We start from the raw sequence: 21265 nt of genomic DNA, 5'->3' as shown, positions 1-21265 counted from the left end.
AGGGCAAATATTATGAAGGTGGTAAAACATGAATTGAGTGCTTGTATGTGCCAGGCACTATTCAAAGCACTCTACATATTTTAGGACATTTAATCCTTAATATTCCTCAGGAAACTGCTATTATAGTTCCATTTTCCAGACAAGAACCACAGAGAGGTTAAGTACTTGCCCAAGGCCACACAGCTAGCAGGTGACAGGCAGTCAGACTCTTGAGGCTGTGCACTAAGCAAGCAGAGAAAGTTTCTGGCCAAGAGGCTGTCTTGGCCCCCTTGTGGTTTTACAAACCGGGATTTGTCCTAAGGAGGTGAACTCAGCCTGGTGAGCATGGAAAGGAAGTGTCACTCACTCTGCCTCCAGTCATCCCCTCTGAAAATAGGCAATTCCTGTCTGACAGAGTCACTCCTCTCCTCCCAGCCCTGCTTTTGGGTGTCCAGGGAAGCTGCCAGCAGCCGAAGCCCTTTGGGAACAATAAAAGGCTCAGTGTTGACATTTAATACATGATAAAGTACTCCCCTCTCCAAGTCAGCTACTGAAAAAAAAAAAAACAAACAAAAAAAACAGGCCTGAGGGATGAGTCTATTAAGTGAAAAATAAACCTCTTTTATTGTTTTGACCGAAAACACATACTGCGTTTCACAAGCTTATAGCTGGGAACAATATGAAATTTTGGCAAAGGAGACTGGGGTGACCTCTCCACTCTCACATGATGACCCCTCGCTGTGTGAAGAGTAGATGGCATATCGTGCACTGCCTATGGGCCCAGGGCTTCTCTCAGCTGTGGTCAGAGGTGGTTAGAGGTGTGAGTGAACCTCTCCACAAGGAAACCCCCCTCTACCCCCACCGCTTTCCCTTTGCTGCTGCTGATCAGCCTGGGTGGTAGAGCAAACTTAGCACTTCTTTAGAGCCACAAATCCAAAAAAGTAAAACTCTGGGCTCTAAAAGCATTGAGTTTGCCAATGAATCATGGAATATCAAACAATTAATACACAGATGGTTCTTTGAAAATGGATGGTGGAGAATTGTCCTGAAGCAAGGTGGCTTAAGGGCCATGACTTCTGATTTCCCCTAGAACTTGTCAAGTCCATGAAGAAAGAAATTAACAAAAATTTGTGCTTCCTTCTCAGGAGAAAAGTTATCCAACATCCAGTGTTTAAGTGAAAGACATCAACCTTGATCTTAAGCTGTCTATTTCCTTGGACTTACGAGACACTGTCAGTGGTACAAATCTGAGTTACCCAACAGTGGAGGCTTCTTCTATGTATTTTTCCTCTCACTAGAAAATTCCTTTTGATTTTCTAAGATACAAAATGTGGAAAGGATCTCTGATAACTCCTTGTGGGCAAACAACATCCATACATAAGCAACAGCCATTTCAAAGTAATCCATTCAGATCATTATAAATTACAAAACCAGAAAATAAACACATGAAACCCCACCACACCTTTTGGTTTTCTAGTGGCATATACTAACAAAGAAATAAGCTGCCAGCCCTGTAACTCTCTTTGTTTTAGAACAAAGATATGAAAAGTGTCCCTGGACCTATAAAATAATCTTTATAATATATTTTACATGTCTAAGGTTTATTTACACAATTGTTCATAATGACTAACATGTAATACCCCTTCTATAAACATTATTCACATACATATTACCTCATAAAGATTCTCTTTTGGTCTATTAAAAAACACTGTACTGAAAAAACAAGCAGAGACACAAGAGTCTATAGATTATCTGCTGATATTTCCATGGAAAGGTGAAGTTTTCTCTTCTGTTTTCTCTTTCTTCTTTTTTCCTCTAAACAATACCCACTCCCTGACCCAATATAAGAAGCAACAATTCCAGAAGATGAAACTCAGAACTAATGATTAGCAAATTATTCTCAGGTGGATTTCTGGCCTGACCTCATTCTAATCACTCAAATTCATCTGAATCTGCCTCCTCATACCTCCACCACTTTTGACTCATGGCCATTTGAAATCTATATTCTGAAGCTGACAGTCCAGAGATGGAAACTTTAGGGAATGGGGGAGCTTTTCTTAAGCTTCTGAATTTGGGTGGGAACAAATCAGGTTCTTTAATTTGTGCTTTGGGGAAAAAATATCTGTTTTACTGGCTAAGCAGGTTCAAAGAAAAAGCTAAATCTTCATGAAACCCTCCATGAAACTGTAAGCTGTGAAAAGATTCCAGAGATGAAAAAACAGCATGTGTAAATATTGGGAGTGGTGCTTTCTTGCTGTTCTAAATGTGAGAGGCAGAGGCCAGTCTGCTGCTGCTGCTGCTGCTAAGTCGCTTCAGTCGTGTCTGACCCTGTGTGACCCCATAGATGGCAGCCCACCAGGCTCCTCCATCCATGGGATTTTCCAGGCAGGAGTACTGGAGTGGGGTGCCATTGCCTTCTCCATGGCCAGTCTAAGAAGAAGCAAATCTGAATGAGAGAGCCTTGAGGACATATTTATAATTACCCAACGTGAACTAATATTTTTTGGGAATTAAAAGTTGTATTGTTTTCCCCAACTCAGTTTATACAACTTGCTTTTGTGTGCACAGCTTGCCTATACCTAACGTTTTGGCATATCATCTATAAAATTAAAATTCCTCCCAACTCTGACATTCTATGAGTGCCCTGAAAAGTGAAGTCATTGAAACCTATCTATAGGTGAGCTGTAGGGCTTCATGGTTGTAACAAGTAGATTCCAGAATCTGAAGGCAGCATCTCCATATTCATTGCTTCCAACTCTAAACAGCAGCCAACCAAACCCGAATTCACACCAGAGAAAATGGAACCAACATTTAGTCATGGTAGTTGAGAGAAAAGAGATGACTGACAACTGGTGGCACCCTCACAGACCATGTGTGAGAAGGAGCTGTCATTACTGCATTAGCCTTTCTGTGGTCTCATTGTGCCTCTTGCCTCCTCACTTACCTTTTGGCAGGTAAAGCCAATGCTGTGGGGTTTCTAACAAAAACTCTCTGGATCAGAAAGTATCAGGGTGAAAAGACAGAATGGAATTGGAATGGAAACGAATGCAGATGTGGTAGAGTGATGCAGCGTGTGTGGTCAAGGGAGGAGGTGAAGGCTGGGGACATTGTGAAGAAACCCTGGCCTCTCTGGCTTGAACACCTGAGAGGAGAATATGAAACCACCCCCCTGTATTGCTCTAAACCAAGCTGGAGTGACAGGCTAGACACAACTCTGGGAGGCATTTGATGTCTGGTCTTTTCATTTGTCGGTTAGGTGCCAAGGTGTGAGAAATTGGCAAGGGGAAATTTGGCTTTGACAGCAGAACAGAAAAACAGGAGGGCCCAGGGTCTTGTGTAACCTGTAATGTCACATGGCTTGTGTGTTTCCTCCAGCCTGGCCCACCAGCCATTGATATTGTGGGAAGACAGATTTACTTTTTCTCCTATTCCCCTTCTGTCTTGGAGGCCAGCCTATTGGTATTCCTGTACCGTCCCTGATGTCCAGGGAGTATCACATGGCCCAGAACTCTGCACCGAGAAGTTTCCATCCAAGCAGACGGTTTGTTCTCTTCAGTATCCCATTATTACTACTCCTCCAAGGAAGATTTCCAAGGCGGGATCTGTGAAGGTGAAAAGGATTTCAGAATCTATTGTGTGTAAATGCAGCCCAGTTCCAACTACAGTTCTTTAACAATTTTAAGTAGTTTGGGCAGGAATATGTCTTTTAATTTCACAAGAGAGATACGGTGTTCTCCATTCATCATATCAGGAGACACATACTCTCTATTTTCCCATTTCTGTGGATGCTAACTTGATCTTTGGGTTAAGGTGGTTGTTTACATTCTTGATAGCATTCTCCACTATCAAGTTGTTATTTTCCATTTTTAGATTAATAAGTATCTTTGGAGGAGATACTCTGAGCTCTTCAGGCTTTTACCCACTACTTTTAATATCCATGAGTGACTCTTGCCCAAGCCAGTGGCTACTGTAGTGGTTACCAAATGGTGATTTAAAAAAAAAATTCCATCATTCCTTCTATATTTTGTAGCTGGGACTCTACTGTCAGGAAGAGCTCTTCCTTCTCTCTCATTACTCTATATATATAGTATAGACTCAAGGATTCCTATTTGATTACTTGTAAGGATTATTATCCATTACTGCCAAAAATGAACAATTAGATCTATTGATGAAGAAATGCCAGACAAACCCTAATTGAGAGACATTCTCTAAAATAAATGGCCTATGTTCTTTGAAATGCCAGGATCATAGCAGACAATGACTCAAGGAACTGTTACAGATGAAAAGAAACTAAAGAGACAAATGTGTGGTCCTGGATGGTATCCTAGACAGGACATTAAAACCTTTATTCTCTGTAAAGGAATAGGACAATTGGATAAGAGCTGTAGATTAGTTAATAGTGCCATATCAATGTTAATTTCTTGATTTTGGAATTATATTGTGGTTAGGTAACATCCCTGTTTTTAGAAAATATACACTGAAATATTTTAGGGGAAAATGAACATTTTTAGCTTGCTCTCAAATGGTTTGGAAAGATTATATATATAATTTATATTAAATTTTAATTTGACATTTAATTAGTATATATGTATATACATATTTAAAAGAAAGAGGGTCAAAACATACATAGGAAAATGTTAATATCTAGGGAACCTAGTAATGAAGGGTATACAGGAATCCCTTGTACATTTTTAGCAACATTTCTAGATATCGGAAATTATTTCAAATAATTTAAAATTCACAAGGCCTCAGAAGTTCTCCAAAGCCTGAAATATTGTATTTTGATTTCCAAACTCAACCTGCATCCCTATCACCCCCACACATGTGGCCAATGTCCTCCCCTCCCTGTGTGTCCCTTGGGGCCTCTTCTCTTCTTGAGCACATTCAGGAGGAAGTGCAACCAACACTTCTGGCTTTCCCTTGTCCAGGTAAGGGCAGGTGGTTTGGATGGGCATCACAGGAGCTGGCTGCTCTCTACGACTTTGCTGCCAGTGCTTGGCTCTTGGCCCTTCTGAATGCAAATGAAGTCCCAACTGACTATGCTGAAGGGGGACAGGAGAAAACTAAGAGGGTAATGGGAAAGTGGTCCCAGGACATTGAGAAAGACTTGTTTTCTAAAAGACCCAGGCTCAGGGTTTGTCCACAAGTGAGTTCCACGAAAACCCAGTAAAACAGGAAATAAGTAGGAGAGGGAATTTTCCATCTCCTGTCCAATGTCTTTCCTTTGGAGCCTGATTTCTTTTCTACCCAAGGACTCCTGCTGATTTAACAGGCCAGTTTTCTCTTTGGGGAAACTTTAGTGATGATCACAGCCTCACTCTTTTCAGGGTGACATTGCAAGCAAAATTTATGGGAAACAGCAATCTGGGGAGTCTGACTCGAACTCCCAACTCTCGAAAGGCCAAACTATGATTTGTTGTTACAGAGACAGAGTGTACTGAAGGAGGCTGAGCTTTCAAGCAGGCAGCCACATCTGGGCTAACCACTGAACTTCTTTACCCTCTCAGGGCCTGCCAGTGAATTACGGGCCTTACTCCTTTGTTGACGTGCTTCACTCTCCATAACAGCAGGTAAGAGGCATGAGGGGCTTAATGGGGTTGCTTCCTATTAAGAGGGAGAAGCAGGCATAAATACAGAGTCTGCCTCCCATCAAGAGAATAAGTTACACAGGATCTGGAGTTACGCTGCCTCCATTGTCCACCCCCAAATGTGGGCAGGAGTTTCAGCTTGCTGTTCACAACTTTTATTTATTATTTAAAAATTTTTTTTATTATTATCTTTTTTGGCCATGCCATACAGCAAGCAGGATCTTAGTTCTCTGACCAGGGATTGAACTCATGCCCCCTTCATTGGAAGCACAGAGTTTTAACCACTGGATCACCGAGTAAGTTCACAACTTTTAGTCCTTAAATGGGAAAGTGCCTGTGTTAGTCATATCCTGCTTCTTTTATCTTTGCCTAAGTGGGTACCGGCTCTGATGCTGGGCACCTGCCTTTAGAGATGGGTCAACCCATAGCTATCGCAGTGGGCCCAGAAATGACTGCTTTGGTCTGCACATCAGGCCTGACATCAGCAGCTGGGGGCATATCCCTCTGAAACTGCAGGTAAGGTGATTTGAGTTGACTGCTTCTTGATCTCAAGGGAGTAGTAGCGGTTTGTTAGCTCTTTAAGTACCTTTATTGTGATGTAGCATTTCTGAGAGTCAGCACAGGGACAGGGTAGTGATAGGAAACAACTGCCAATGGAGGGCTGACTGCCACATGCATCTGACCTTCGGGTTGTGCTAAGTGATATAGAAAGAACTTCCACTCTAGGATCCACTGACATCTTAATAAACACCTCAAAATCCCATCAGTGGCAGGACGTGTGAATTTACCTGTGGCTGGCATTGTGCTGTACCGGGTAGCAGCTCATATCAGTCCTGTGTCTACAGGCCAGGGGCTTTAGGATTGGCAGGTGATGATTCTTTGTTTATTAAGTGATCAGGGGACAGGTCTATTGAAGTAGAAAACCCTGGTGTCTGCAGGAAAACTTTGGTGTCTCATCTTAAATGAGGTGGCAAGCAGCTTCCAGTGAACACTAGAGTCCAATTGCCTGGCTTTATTCCCAAGCTCCACCAAGTCCCAGCTGTGTGACCCCATGGAAACAATTTAATCTCTCTAGGTCTTAGTTTCCTTATCTGTAAAATGGACATAGTGATAGTGTTTACTTTGTCTGGTTATGGTGAGATTTTAAAATCAGTCAATATATCTTTTTTTTCTCTCATTGCCATGGCTAAGACTTCCAGAACTATGTTGAGTAAGAGTGGCAAGAGTGGGCACCCTTGTCTTATTCTAGAAAAATGGTGCTGATGAACCTATTTTCAGGGTAGAAATAGAAATGCAGATGTAGAGAATGGCCTTGTGGGCACAGTGGGGAAAGAAGGTGGGACGAAATGAGAGAGTAGGATTGACATATACACTACATATATCTGTGTGTAAAACAGATAGCTAATGGGAGCTCAGCTCTGTGCTCTGTGATGACCTAAAGGGGTGGGATGGGGGGTGGGAGGCTCAAGAGGGAGGGGACATATGTATACACGCGGCTGATTCACATTGTTGTACAGCAGCAACCAACACAACACTCTAAATTAATTATCTTCCCATTAAAAATAAAAGATGAAAATTTAAAAATATCGGTCAATATAAGTAAAGCACATAAAAGAGTGTCTGGCACAAGGCAGGGGATCTGTCTCTCGTTATTGGCTCAAAAGTATTACTATAAATTAAGAGACCTCTTCAAGGTTATGTATTAAAATCCTGCTTCTTGATTATCTCAAAGAATGGAAAACCATACAGACCATTAAATGGATACAGACCATTAAACTGGTTCATGATCACACTCATTACTGGAGTTTCTTTTGCCTTAAAAACCTAAATAGACTTATTAAAATCTTATATCCTAATCAACAAAATGAAGATAACAGTAGCTCAGTATTTATTATACTTTATATGATTGTCATGAGATGGCCTCTATTATTCTTCTTACTATATAGATGAGAAAACTGAGACTCAGAGAGGTGAAATGACTTACCCAGAGTGACATAGTGAGTCACATTTGAGGTATAACGGGTGTTCTGATTCTATAGCCTGGGCTGTTCATTGCTATGCCAGAGAGAGGAGAGCCGAAAAGGGGGAAGGAGCTGGGGGTGGGGAGTGGGAAGGAGGAAAGGAGGGAAGGGGAGAGGGAGGCTGGCAACTGATAATAAGTATTCTCGGAATGAGTAAGTGGGCGTGGGAATTCAATAAACGTATCCTAATGATAACAAAGCAGATGACATTTCATGCCTTGTCTACATAATTCCAAACAACCATTTGACCACTTAGAAAAATGAGATTGCTTTTTGCGTGCTGCAGAGTCATGGCTTTAAAGAGCTGCGAGGGCCAGTCCCTTTGGAAGGTGAGTTTTTATGATCCTGCAGTCCTGGAATGCTAATACGTGATCCAAGCCCCTTGTTTGAGGGATGAAATGGGGCCGGAGAAAAGGGAAGCAAATTGCCTCTAAGTTTGTGGCATCTCCTTTAAGTTCATTCTTCCTGTGAAGATCCCTCTTGGCAGGAAAAGGGAGGATTCATTTATTCTCCAATTGTTCATTCAACACATAATTGATTGATGACCAAAAGTGTTTGATAAATGAATGAATTTCCTTGACACTTTGAGCTTGTTCCTGTTCATCTCGAAACTGTGCATGTCTGAGTTCTTCTCAGTCTTCGAATCTCAGGAATCAAGGAAGCTGGCTTCCTTGGAGAAACATTGTTGTTCACTCTACCTAATGTCACTCATACCTTCCAGTCATTGTCTGTCCCACCAGTTTGTTTCCTTCATAGCATCTGTCATATAGAAATAATCCTGTGTGTTTAATCATTTTCCATTTATTGCCCTTCATGAAGGCAGGAATATTACTTGCTTTGCTTTGTTCACTGTTGTGAAGTGTACGGAACAAAACCTCACACACAGTAGATGCTCAATCAATATTTGTTGAATGAAGATGAATGAATAAGTGAATGAGGTGACATTGATTTCTACCCAGGAAGAAAACATTCTGTGACTTTAAATGGAGATGGAGTGAGAGCTGGGATGTTGGCCTGGAGCCCCTTGGTCATAATGGCATGTCCAGCAGGGGTTTAACTAATCAGCACATACATTTCCTGAATTACAAAGTGTGCCAGGGACATTTAATTTCTGTTAATTGGCACCGAGGAGGAGGGGTTGTTATCAAAATCACCAGCCAGCTGGAAGCATGTCTGTGTCAGACCTGTTTGCAAATCAGAATGGACATTTCATAAACCTTGTCAACCTTGTGAGGCTGCAAGTCCTCAGAGAGGCTGCACCAAGGTGCTCACTAGCTGCATTCAGGGTCATAGACAACCTTAAACCGCAGACCTTCAACAGATGGCAGGTAAGGTGTAGGGACAACCAGAAGACAAAGGACTGATGAGGGTTATGGCATGAGATGCTTTTAAAAATAACTGTCATATTGCCTCCACCCTGGCACCATTCACCAGCTGATCTGAAAAGTGAAAAGAACAAAGAAGCTGAGATTTTCTAGTCTTGCAGAGCCAGCCCCACTGCTTCCTTTCTGTGACCTTAGGCAAGTGATTGATCCTCAGAGCCTCAGATCTGTTTGATCTATAAATAGGGGACAATAACACCCAACTCACGGGATTGTTGTGAAGGTTAAGTGCGAAAAGGCATGTAAATAGTCATGACAGCTAACGTCACAGAGTGTTTTCTATGAGCTGGGCATGGGGTTAGTGACTTCACGCCCCTTATCTCATTTAATCCCCACCTAACCATCAAAGAAAGCACAATTAGAACCTACATTTTACAAACAAAGGGACTAAAGGTTGGGAAGATTAAATGACTTCCCCTTGGTAATACAGGGAAGAAACGCAGAGTCTGGATTTGAATCCAGGTCACCTGACTCACAATGTTTGTAACCTCCCTGTAACAAGCTTCTAAGGCAGTGGCCCCCAACCTTTATTGATACCAGGGACCAGTTTCGTGGAAGATGATTTTTCCATGATTTAGGTGCAGGGGGATCGTTTTGGGATGATTCAAGTGCATTACATCTATTATGCACTTCATTTCCATTATTATTTGGGTTCCCTGGTGGCTCAGCTTGAAAAGAATCCGTCTGCAATGTGGGAGACCTGGGTTTGATCCCTGTGTTGGGAAGATCCCCTGGAGAAGGGAACTGGCTACCCACTCCAGTATTCTGGCCTGGAGAATTCCATGGACTATAGTCCATGGGGTCACAAAGAGTCAGACATGACTGAGTGACTTTCACTTTTATTTCCACTATTATTACATCAGCTCTACCTCAGATCATCAGGCATTAGATAGATTCTGGAGGTTGGGGACCCCTGCTCTAAGGGATTAGACCAATACCTGGCATTTAGTACATATGTAATGAATGAATGGCAGCTAGATGGATCTATTCTTATTCTAGCATTTCTCCTGATCTTGCCGTCACGCCTTTGTCATAACTACAAAATTCACTACTAGGGTCCTTTTTGCACACCAGCACCTGGCCTATATGTCTCACTTCATCTTCCCAATTACTTTGTGAAGTGCTGATTATTGTTTTCACTCTTCAGATGAGTAAAGAAAGTCTCAGAGAGGTTAGTTAACTTGGTTCAAGATTAGACAGCCACGAAGTGGTAGGGCCAGGATCTGAGCCCAAGGACATGTGATTCTAAAACCCTGGTGGTTCCTCTCTATGTAATAGCCATTCTCCACGCTACTGTCTTTCAGAATCTCTTCCTGCTCAGTGGAGCTCTCCTGACAACTAAAACACTCCTTCTAGGACTTCCCTGCTGGTCCGGTGGTTAAGATTTTGCCTTCCAATGCAGGGGGTATGGGTTCGATTCCTGGTTGGGGAGCTAAGATCCCATATGCCTTGTTGCCAAAAAACTGAAAACACAGAACAGAACCAATATTGTAGTAAATTAAATATGTGATTTTGCTCAGTTGTGTCTGACTCTTTGCAACCCTATGGACTGTAGCCTGCCAGGTTCCTCTGTCCATGGGATTTTCCAGGCAAGAATACTGGAGTGGATTGCCATTTCCTTCTTCAGGGGAGCTTTCCAACCCAGGGATCAAACCCTGGTCTCCCTGATTGCAGGCAGACTACTGTCTGAGCCACCAGGGAAGCAATAAAAATAAAAAATGGTTCATATTAAAAAAAATAAAAACAAACAAAAAACCCCACTTCTTTATCACTCCTCTCTCGCACATCTGTCTGTTTGATTGAGACTAGCTCTTTCTTATACTCCATTTCTGAATTGTGCCTCTCTATGTATGTATGGGTAATAGCTACCGTTTATTGAATACTTTGATGTACTGCATACCACAACTGGGGCTGTACATGCAGGATCTCATTTAATCCTTCTGAGAATCCTGTGAGGCGGAGATTCTGATTCCCATTTTATAGATGAAAAAGCAGGTTTAGGGAGGTAGTGTAACTTTTCTGAGTTGCTTTAGTCATTTGCCAAAGGAAACATAACTAGTAAGTGACAAGCTGGGACCAAACCCCAGATAATCTGATTCCAAAACCCACCACTCTAGCTATTATGTTTTGTTGTTTCTCCATATCTTGTTAAGTTCCAGTGGATTGGGAACACAGCTAGAATAGCTACCCCCAAATCCCTGTTGACTGATGTTTTAAAATTTAGTTCTTTACTGGTGGTTTCCATGAAGAAGGTCCAAATTATCAAATTTGCCAACCTAAAATGAATGTAAGCTTAAAAAAGAATTCAATTTATAAATAGAATGTGCAGGATGGAGTTTTTGGAAATGTGGTTCTGGTATCTAAAAGAAGCCTTCCCTTCCAAACAGTATGATCCCCTCTGTCTGTCTGACCACTCTGTCCTTTGTCATGGAAGCTGCTGCCATCACTCTTGAATGGTGACTGCCATGTCTTTCTCAGGGAGTGTGGTCCTTTGGGTCTCTTCTAGACAGAGAAGAAAAACATCTCCCAGTGAACCAGGCAAGAATGGGGTGGGAATCCAGGTACGATCCTTTGAAGGTGATATTTATTTGAATTCCTCTTTGGTCCTTCAGGTGTTTTTGCTGTCTCCTTATGTTTTGATTCAAGCTTGCTTTTGCTAATTTGTGAGAGTCTCCTGACTGCAAATAGTTCTCACAATCCACTTGGATGGTCCAGGGAGGAGTCCTTATTTTCATGGGAAAGATGTTAGGATGGCTGTGGCCTCTAGGACATGTGTGGCCTACAGCAGTCAAACTCTGACATTGCAGATGGCCTTCATCAAGTCAGTCAGTCACACTAGCACGGTTTCTAACAGCATTAACCAAGGATACACAGAGTGGCCTTTGCAAATGTGTTTTGCCTTTCTCTCCAGGTCTTGGCTGGCATCGCTTTAGTCTTTACCAGACTGCAGCTCTTGTCCATCCAGCAGTGACCCTATTTGCATAATTACCTTGCATCTGTGGGTGTGTATTTACTCCCCCAAAGCAATTGCCTTTGAACTTTGGATAAATATCAGCATGGAACACTGGAAGATGTCAGCTCTGTAAGCCCTCTTGTTCCCACAGAGAAGATGAAAGTGGGGGTCATTTTGGAAATCATAACCCCTTCTTCTGAACTGTATATCATTTAGAGTGAGGACAGGCAAAACCAGAAATAGACTGGTGAAGAGGGAGAGATCTAGAGACCACAGAATGATCATCATGTTCTGATGTCAATGATCCAGAACCACATTGCAAGCTTTGGTTCTTTTTCAAGTTGGCTGTGTCTGGCCGCCCTTGCAACAGGGGTAGATGTGCTTCTCAGATATCTCTGTACAGAATATTCTCAGTCACCTTCTTTCCCACCCCTACTTCTTGGTTGATAAGACCCCTAGACTTATTCTCTGGGAGGGCTTCACCCCGAGTTAAACCATCCCCCCACTCCCATCTCCATCTTCATCCCTGTGGTTTCTGCAGAACACACACATTTTGCATCATCTCCAACTTCAACCGTGTTGTGTGTTTACAGTTGCTACTGAAGAAGAGGGACATGATGACTTCTTTTTTTTTTTTTTAATGGATCTTTCTGGGTCATGGATTGAACTTACGTCTCCTGCATTGGCAGGCAGATTCTTTACCACTGAGCCACCAGGGATGCCTGGGACATGGTGACTTAAGATTAAGGTTTGGATTTAAGAGTTCTGGGTTCTAGTCCTTGTTACCGTGGACAGATCATTTGACCTCTGGGCCATAATTCTACTCTCTAAAATGGAATAACAGCAGTACCTGCCATCATAGGCTTGGGTAGGATTGGATGGCATGCCACATGTACAGTGCTTGGTACACAGCAGGTGCTCAGTAAATGGTAACAATTATCACTGGATGAAGAGTTAGTAGTCTCCCTTCCATTTCAAACTCATTATGTGACCTTAGTCAAGTTGCTGAAACATCCTGAGTCTCAGTTTCTTGATCTGTAGTCTGTGGACAAAGATAATTTTTCTCTGAGCATTTCATGCAGTTCTTGGAATAGTTTGGCAGCAGCAGCAAGATGTGTTTTAGTTTCAGAATCTGAGAAGCTACTCTGGTTTCTGCAGTTGGCTACCCAGAGGCTCCAGGCAAGGTGCAGAGGACAGCTGTGTTGAAAACCCTATATTCAAGGAATGTAGGCACAGTCACAGCCCATATTTTCCTTATTCAGGAGCAACAGGGTCTCCTAAAGCAGCTGTACTTGGAAGAATTCTTGTAAAAACCCCTTTAAACTCGAATGCCTCAAAACCAGACATGCCGGTGCATCAAAATCTCAAATCCCAGCAGTAAATCAAGCGTTTGAGTCCCAGTGACAGAAACCAGATGGGAGTTTAAATATTCAGGCTGGTGTGTATGGCCTCAGGTTGCAATATCTTCTTTGACTAGTGTTTACTGAGTACCTCTATGAGTTGTGCTGAAAGCTCCATATGGTACATGAGTGGGATATATACATGGGAATGATAAACATGGGATTCAGGATAGAGGTTGTGAGGGAAGTGGGAGGTGGGGAAGGAAGGAATAACTGGGAGAAGCACACAGCAAGTTTCAATTGTTTTTTAAAAAGCTAGGTGGTAGATATATGGTTATTGGTTTCATGATCCTATATAATTATGTCTATAGAACATTTAATTATAAAAGGGGAGAAAAGCAGAAAGGAGCCCAAATCCAGAAAAGAAGTAGTAAGAAACACCATTCTGTGGGAGCCATATGTATTTTATCTATCCTGTTTACTGTATCCTCATTGCCTCTCCTAGAGCCTGGGCCAGGGTGCGTGGTGAATTAACTGCTGTTGGATGGATGGATGGGTGAATCTATAATGCTCCTCCATGTCCTCCATCCCATCATCTTTGATCCCACCTCTGCTGCCTTCCATTTGTCAAAGTGTAGGTCAATCGGCGGAAGGGCTTCCTGGGAACATTTTGTTTCTACTCTGGTCTAGGACACGATACTATAGCTTGGCAAACAGCAGATGGCTTGATCATCATTTAACATTGTTCTATTTCAGGGAAAATGTCCTTGTGAGCTTTATCCTTAATGACGCCAACCTGCTGTAAGGCTCTCTGGAGTTAATTCCCCCACTTGGTCTTGCCTGTTTAGTGAGTCTTTTATGGTCACCTAAGAGGTTTCTGCAAGTGCTAACATTCTCTTCGCTCAACCCGAGGGGGAACTGGGGCCTTCACTCTCAAGACATAAGTGAGAGAAGCCTTGGTGGCAGCAGCTGCCGCCCCGGGAGGGCCCAGCTTGTTAAGCACGTGCTCCCAGCTGGAGAGGCCCTTGTTATCCTGCCTGCTTCAGCTGCTCACTCCCCGGGCAGGGAGTCAGACGCTGTGGGGCTGGCCTGTGTGAAGAGGCAGTGAGAGGATCAAGACGGGGCCCTGTTCATCTTGTTGAAGTAAAGTACGTGCTTCCTTACCTGCCTGTATGAGACCAGAGGAGCTAGGACACTGAAGTGCGTCATTTACACCTAGGAAACTCTTAGCTGAAAAAGACAGGTGAACAGGCATGTTCACCTATCCTCCAAGTCAGCTCCTTGCCTCAGCTGAGGGCCTACAAAGGCAAATGTTAAGGGCTGAACAGTGGCCAGGATGGGGGCCAGGAAGAGTGTTGGGCTTGATAGTAGTGCTCTCAACTTCTGAGTGACCTCTCTGAGCCTTACTCTGTAGAACAGGGTAACCAGACATTTCAGAATCAGTATGACATAGTGAAAGTGTTAGTCGCTCAGTCGTGTCTGACTTTTTGCGACCCTAGGCTCCTCTGTCCATGGGATTTCCCAGGCAAGAATACTGGAGTGGGTTGCCATTTCCTTCTCCAATGCATAAAAAGTGAAAAGTGAAAGTGAATTCGCTCAGTCATGTCCGACTCTTCGCAACCCCATGGATTGCAGCCCACCAGGCTCCTCTGTCCATGGGATTCTCCAGGCAAGAGTACTGGAGTACTGGTGCCATTGCCTTCTCCGCCAGTATGTCATAGGCACCAGCTAATCAGAATGAAGAAGGGTTTCATTGCTGCGGGTCTCAACTGCAGCTGGCCTTAGCTTTTGGATAGGAGAGCGATGGGGAGGACCTGGAGAAAGAGCCAGGGTGCAAGAGCGGGGAGAGGCCCTGAGGAGCTCAGAGAATCTATCATTCACCTATCAGTACAGGACACTTTCAATATATTGACAACCAGTGTGACCATATTCCTGCTGAATGTCAGAGCCAAATGTCAGCACTGCTATACCATTTAAGAAAGGTGAACTTTCTCTCATTTGTTATGTACCTCTGAATCACTTCGGAGAAGGCAATGGCACCCCACTCTAGTACTCTTGCCTGGAAAATCCCATGGACGGAGGAGCCTAGAAGGCTGCAGTCCATGAGGTTGCTAAGAATCGGGCACGACAGAGCGACTTCACTTTCACTTTTCACTTTCATGCATTGGAGAAAGAAATGGCAACCCACTCCAGTGTTCTTGCCTGGAGAATCCCAGGGATGGGGGAGCCTGGTGGGCTGCCGACTATGGGGTTGCACAGAGTCGGACACAACTGAAGCAACTTAGCAGTAGCAGCAGAATCACTTGGGGAGCTTGTCAAAAACACATATGCCTAAGTCCCCACCCCAAAACTACTGAACGGCATCCTGTAGGGCCCTGGCAGGGACCATTATGCTCCTGAGACCTGTGTGCCTGGATCAGCTGGTATCTGGGGACCCAGCTCTACATGGAAGGGGTTTAGAATGCTTCTGAGATGAAGTGGAGCACAGTCTGGAGGGGAACATGCCCAGTTCAGGTGCAGGTCATGTGAGTGAGTGAAACAGGCTGCTGCGGTCAAGGCAAATTGAAGAGCACGTGTCCATTTCACTGACATCTTGACCTTGACGCAGCTAACTCCGGATGGCTGCCCATCGGGAGTGCGGGCCTGACGTAGATGGACTTTCTGAACGTCCCAGGGAAGCTGGAAATCTGTGAGTCAGAAGTCAGTGATTTAGTTTGGCTTCTCACTGAGTCACAGGTGGGGCCATTGCTTTAAAATCTTCCTGTAGAAGCTCTGTCTATGGGAGGGGGTGGGGGAGCCGGTCACACGTGAGCCGGGAAGGAGACAGGCTTTAAGTGAGGACCTTGATGCCGTTTGTGTGCATGCTCAGTCACTCAGTCGTGTCTGATCTGTGCAACCCCACAGGCTGTAGCCCACCAGGCTCTTCTGTCCATGGGATTCTCCAGGCAAGAATATGGGAGTGGGTGCCATGCCCTCCTCCAGGGAATCTTCCTGACCCAGGAATTGAAGGTCTCTTAGGTCTCCTGCACTGGCAGGCAGGTTTCTTTACCACTAGCTGCTTACGGCAACCATTTCCTCAAGTGTGGTCCTCAGGGTCTGCCCTCAACTGGTTGCGCCCCTCCTTTGTCTCTCAGGTGTCCCCCACTCTGTGCCTGCCCACAGCAGCTTTCCTTGCACTGAGGTGTCAGGGCTGATCACAGGGTGAAGGCGGGCCTCTTCTAGGGACTCCGAGTCTTGGCTGAGGGTATAGAGCTCTCATAGGAATGTCTGGCTTCAGACGTGAGGTGTTCCACACCCACCTGGGATCCCTGGAATGTTCCACACAGGAGTGGATTCTTTGTGCTTGGGGACAAGAGATCTTGACTTGGTTGCTACATTTAAACCCATTGCCAGTGCTTCTTACCCCGCTTGGACACCCTTTCTCCCATCCTTTTGCCTGCCTGACTCTTTCCTGTCCTTCAGGACTCAGCTTAGACTGTGTCTTGACCTCCATGACTAGGTTACTTGGTGTCCTTTTAGCGCCACAGCCCTGGGCAGGCCCTTATTTAGACTTTCTTGCCTGGAATTTCAACAGCCCACTTCCTTAAAAACATTCAAGGCTAACCTTTTTCAGGTATTCACTATGTACCAGCATGACTTCAGTCACTTTATGTTACCTCAGTTAACCCTCACAGTTACCCAGTGAGGCTGGCACTGTTATCATGGCTTTTAAGAAGACAAAGCCTAGAGAAGTCAAGTAACTTGCGCAGCATCACACAGCTAGCACGTGGTAAATGAGGAGTGGACCTAGTCTGTGTGCAGCAGAGCCGGCAACTGTGACCACCGCACTGTGCCTCCTCTCTACGGTCTGAAGGCGGTAGACTGACACCAAGGATGGTCTTTTGGTTCACTGAGCATAGTCCTGAGTTAGGCTCTGAAGTTAGATAGCTTGGACTCAGGGTGAGGGCAGCTCTCAAACTCGCTCTGCCACTGTCTGTGGTTACCCTACAAGCCTCAGCTTCCTAGGCTCTATAATTGGAATAGTTACATTTGGCTTATAAAGTTATGGTGGACAATATAGGAGAGGATGTAGTATCCAACATGGTGATGGAACAAATGACAGGGAGTGGCAGTGAGTTCAGCTTGTACCATCCTTTTCAAATCCTCAGGTGACTAGGCAGAGATGGGATTTGTTTGGGAGGGAGGGAGTTTGCTGCTGAGCAGGGGGAAGGGGGCTGGATGGAATGGGAGTGGCCAGTCTGGTATTGCTTACAGTTCTCAGAAAAGTTACTCTATAGAGATCGTGGGCAATGGAATGAATATTCTGTTTCATTTGGAGGGCATGGACTGTGTCTTCATTACACTCAAACAACCTGCTTTTCAGCCACAACAGTTAAAAATTAACTGGCTCCAGTGCTACTGAGGCACAGAGTAAATATTTGGTTGTTTGGGCATGTCACATGTCTGCTGCTCTGGGGGCAGATTGCTAAACTCGTTGCGAGTACTTTTTGGGGTAAATACGAGGGGTAGGTACTCATATTTTGACAAATCATACGATGCCTGCCTGTCTTGGTGACTTTTCTCCATTTCTCCATCTGGATGACTGTTTTCACCTCACTGAATCATGCAGTTGGGGTGACGATTTTGTGGAGTGAACATGGGTCAGTATCTCACAGAAGCACCAGAACGTGTTGCCACATTGGCCCTACCAACCCCAAAGGTCTGACATGTGCAGTAGTCCTTGGCAGGAGGATGGTTTTGTTTGTGTTTTATGAAGGTCTGGAAAAGTCTGGATAATTCAATCTGCCAAGTGTGTGGTTGGTATGTAAAAGATAAATGTTTTTAATCCCAGTATCTTTAAGAACTGTCCAGGGAGAAGGTCTAATTAGACTTGTCTTTTTTTTTTTTAATGATATCCAGGCTTAGTAGTAAACGGCATTCATGCACTGAAGTGCCCACATTGATGGGCATGCAATAAATGTTAAATCACAACAGTTAAGTTTAATGAGAATTAATGGTTTGTCTTACAGCATTGTCTGTGCTCCCTGGGCTGCCCTTTAGCCTTGTTTACAAGGCTCTGCCTGGCTGTCCCACTCAGTCAGCCCCCATCTTAGTGAGGTTGCCTAGCTTTGCAGACTCTGCCCTTCTTTCCCCACCTGCCAAAAATTTCAAGGTTGATCCCCTCCTCTTTGATCTTCTCTGACTCATTCCCTAAGCCTCTGTCTTTCTCTCTCATTCTCATCATCTCCTCCTTCTTACTCCCTTTCCTCTCCAACTTTATTTGTCCAGTCCCTTTTTACAGACACTTTCCTCTAGAAGGGACCCCCACCCAGCTGTGGATTGCCATCTTCCCCATAACATTGTAACCTTATCCTGCAACCCAGGGAAACATCTAGTCTGCCCCAAATAGAAGAAATCAATGGAAGTAAAGACAGTTTGCAGTGCAAACAGAATGAATATCTAAACTTAAACCCCTTATGAAGTTGTTTCTAAGCATGTTGTATTTTCTTTGGGAAGTCAGTGTAGAGCCAGGGATGAACGATGGTCCATAGTACCATACAGGACCCTCTCCATAAGTACATGCTTCCTGCTTATCTACTGTGTAGGACTGTAAGTGGGCAAACAGATTGAGAAGCTTCAAGTATGACAGCAGTCAGCTTTCTCTCTGACCTTGTCTGGAACAAAGCCAGGGAGCTGACTCTTTTTGGTTTAGAGGATTCTTGGAATGTTCACAGCATTCGTCTCATACCCTTCCCAAAAGTTCTCCCTTGGCAGCCAGGATTGTGACTCAATGGAGGGGAAAAAGATACAGTGCCTACTAGTGGCCTGTATCCAGGCCCCAGAAGATGGCAGAAACTGTTCTAAGATGTTGAGGTCAAAGAAGTAATGCCAGCATTCTACCACTGTGACCCCCGGCTGAACCCCGCTTTAGAGCATCTTAGAAATTCTACACAGAGCACAGGGAATGAGGGGTGCACACTCCACACTGGGATGAGAGTGGGCAGGATGAGCTCCCATTCCTTGGTCTGGGCAGTCGTCTTGAGACATCGAATCATTACGTCTGCAAGGTCACCTAGTCTACCTTCCTAACCAAGGCAGGAATCTGCGCTCCCACCTGTCCTTTCCTAGAGCTAAACAAGGCAGAACAGGACCCATGCTCGAGTCCCCAAATAACAGCAGGACGCCCTCAGTGGAGGCATACTATATTTAAATGCAATTCACCTCTTTGGGGTCTAGGAAAAGCCGCCTGTAGATTCATTTGCTGGGAAACGCAGTCTGCGTGGCCGAGGCAGTGGACGCCGGGGTCACGGTTTTGCTAAAAGCTGACTTCCTCCGGAGGTCTGTCTGCTGTCCAGAGTGGCAGCCACTTCGGTGGGCGAACAGGATGGTCATCTCCGGGCCCAAGGGGGCTGCCTCAGGCTGGGACCCCTTCGGGGTGGCTGGCTGTTCAGGCTTCCCGGAGGTGTGGTGTTTGGCGGGAGGAGGACTGTAGTTCTGAAATCTCACAGTTTTGACTTGCTGTAAGACAGGAGAACAAAGGGACATGGCTGAGGTGTGAGAACTGTGCTGTTTCCCCCTGGGACTTGGCTCACATTGTTCCTTTACCCTTGTCCCTTCTGGGAATGCCTCATTCATGGGTTCCTCCAGCAAATACTTGTGTCTGCATGAGAGTCCACCAGGGATCACCACTCTGTCAGGTGCTATGTACAAATCCAAGAGTGAACAGAACTGCCCTGAAAGATGACAGTGAGAACCAGTGCTCCCGTGGGGAAGAATAAGATGCTAAGGGAGGGGGTTGGAGTATTCAATTGAAGCTGGAATGGGGCTTGTCATGGAGGGCCTCCTAAAGGCAGAGTTATTTCAATCAAGAACTGAAGAATGACTGGGGATTATCTAGCAGAAATAGAAGGGGCAATCACTGACCTAAGAACAGGGTCCTGGGCAAGAGGGTATGATCCTTTTGAGAAAATATAAGAAGTTCACCTCCCCTCTCTCTTCTCCACCTGCCAGTAAGGCCTGTCTTGAGGCCTACCTCTTCCCTGAGGCCTACCTGCTGACTGCATCAAGTTCTGTGATAAACTTATAAATCCTCAAAGCAGAGCCAGCAAACTAGACACCACTGACTACACTTTGTCTGCAGAAGGTTTAAGAGTTTTAGCTGCTAACACGAAAAATTGGGAGACTGCATATATAAAAGTCAGGATTTCATCTGTCTCTTATGATACAGCTCAGGTGCACCGGGGCCAGGGCCCATTCTGCCAACAGTTGGCTGGTACTGATCAGCAGCTCCCTGTCTATGTGGGAGTCACCACCTCACATTTGCATAAGCCTTTCCTCTCTCCCTTCTTTCCTAGCCTATTACAGGATCTGTCTGGTACAATCAGTGTTGACCTTGGCCATTCCCTGTCTTTTGTTTGTTTAGTCGCTAAGTCATGTCTGACTCTTTTGCGACCCCATAGACTGTAGCCTGCCAGGCTCCTCTGTCCATGGGATTCTACAGGCAAGAATACTGGAGTGGATTGCCATTCCCTTCTCCAGGGGATCTTCCTGACCCAGGGACTGAACCTGGGTCACCTGCATTGCAGGCGGATTCTTTACTGCTGAGCCACCAGGGAAGCCCCAAAACTAAACAACAGTCACCTAATTTTCTTGTTACCTCCTCCATCCCACCATCCTTCTTTCCTCAAGGATATTACTGAGAACATAATACGTTTACAAAAATTCTTATGTCTTCTTATGGAAAAGCCATAGAACCACAAAGGTCCTGATAATGGTCAATTGAGTAGTTATAGCTCTGTGTGACCTTGACAAGCCACTTACTCTTTCCTGTCTCAGTTACCTCCTCCATACTGTGAACAGGTACACATTATTCCCTGTGTAAGCACTTTACTCATCTCATTTAATTTCCACTCCAATCCTGTGAGGCTATGACTCTTTGTACTGCCATTTTACAGATTAAGCAAAAGAATCTCAGAAAGGTGAAATGTTTCAACCGGAGTCACCAGCTAGCAAGCAGCAGAGC

At 44.6% G+C, this 21265-nt stretch overlaps 1 protein-coding gene across 3 annotated transcripts in view; it reads right to left on the bottom strand.

The window, feature by feature from the left end:
* Positions 1 to 579: 579 nt before the first annotated feature.
* Positions 580 to 21265, bottom strand: part of SH3RF2 (SH3 domain containing ring finger 2) — a 148638-nt gene continuing 127952 nt past the window's right edge. For 2 of the 3 annotated variants that reach the window (XM_061423862.1, XM_061423864.1), the window contains 2 exons: positions 19465 to 19761; positions 580 to 3581 (listed from right to left, as the gene is read on the bottom strand). In XM_061423862.1, coding sequence (XP_061279846.1) covers positions 19498 to 19761 — 264 coding nt within the window. In that variant the 3' untranslated portion in view covers positions 580 to 3581; positions 19465 to 19497. Of the gene's footprint in view, positions 3582 to 19429; positions 19762 to 21265 lie in introns of those variants that run through there. The other variant, XM_061423863.1, reaches the window with a different exon arrangement.

The sequence above is a fragment of the Bos javanicus genome, chromosome 7, assembly GCF_032452875.1.
Source record: "Bos javanicus breed banteng chromosome 7, ARS-OSU_banteng_1.0, whole genome shotgun sequence".
NCBI classification, from domain to species: Eukaryota; Metazoa; Chordata; class Mammalia; order Artiodactyla; family Bovidae; genus Bos; species Bos javanicus.
This window is presented reverse-complemented; position numbering and strand designations above follow the sequence as displayed.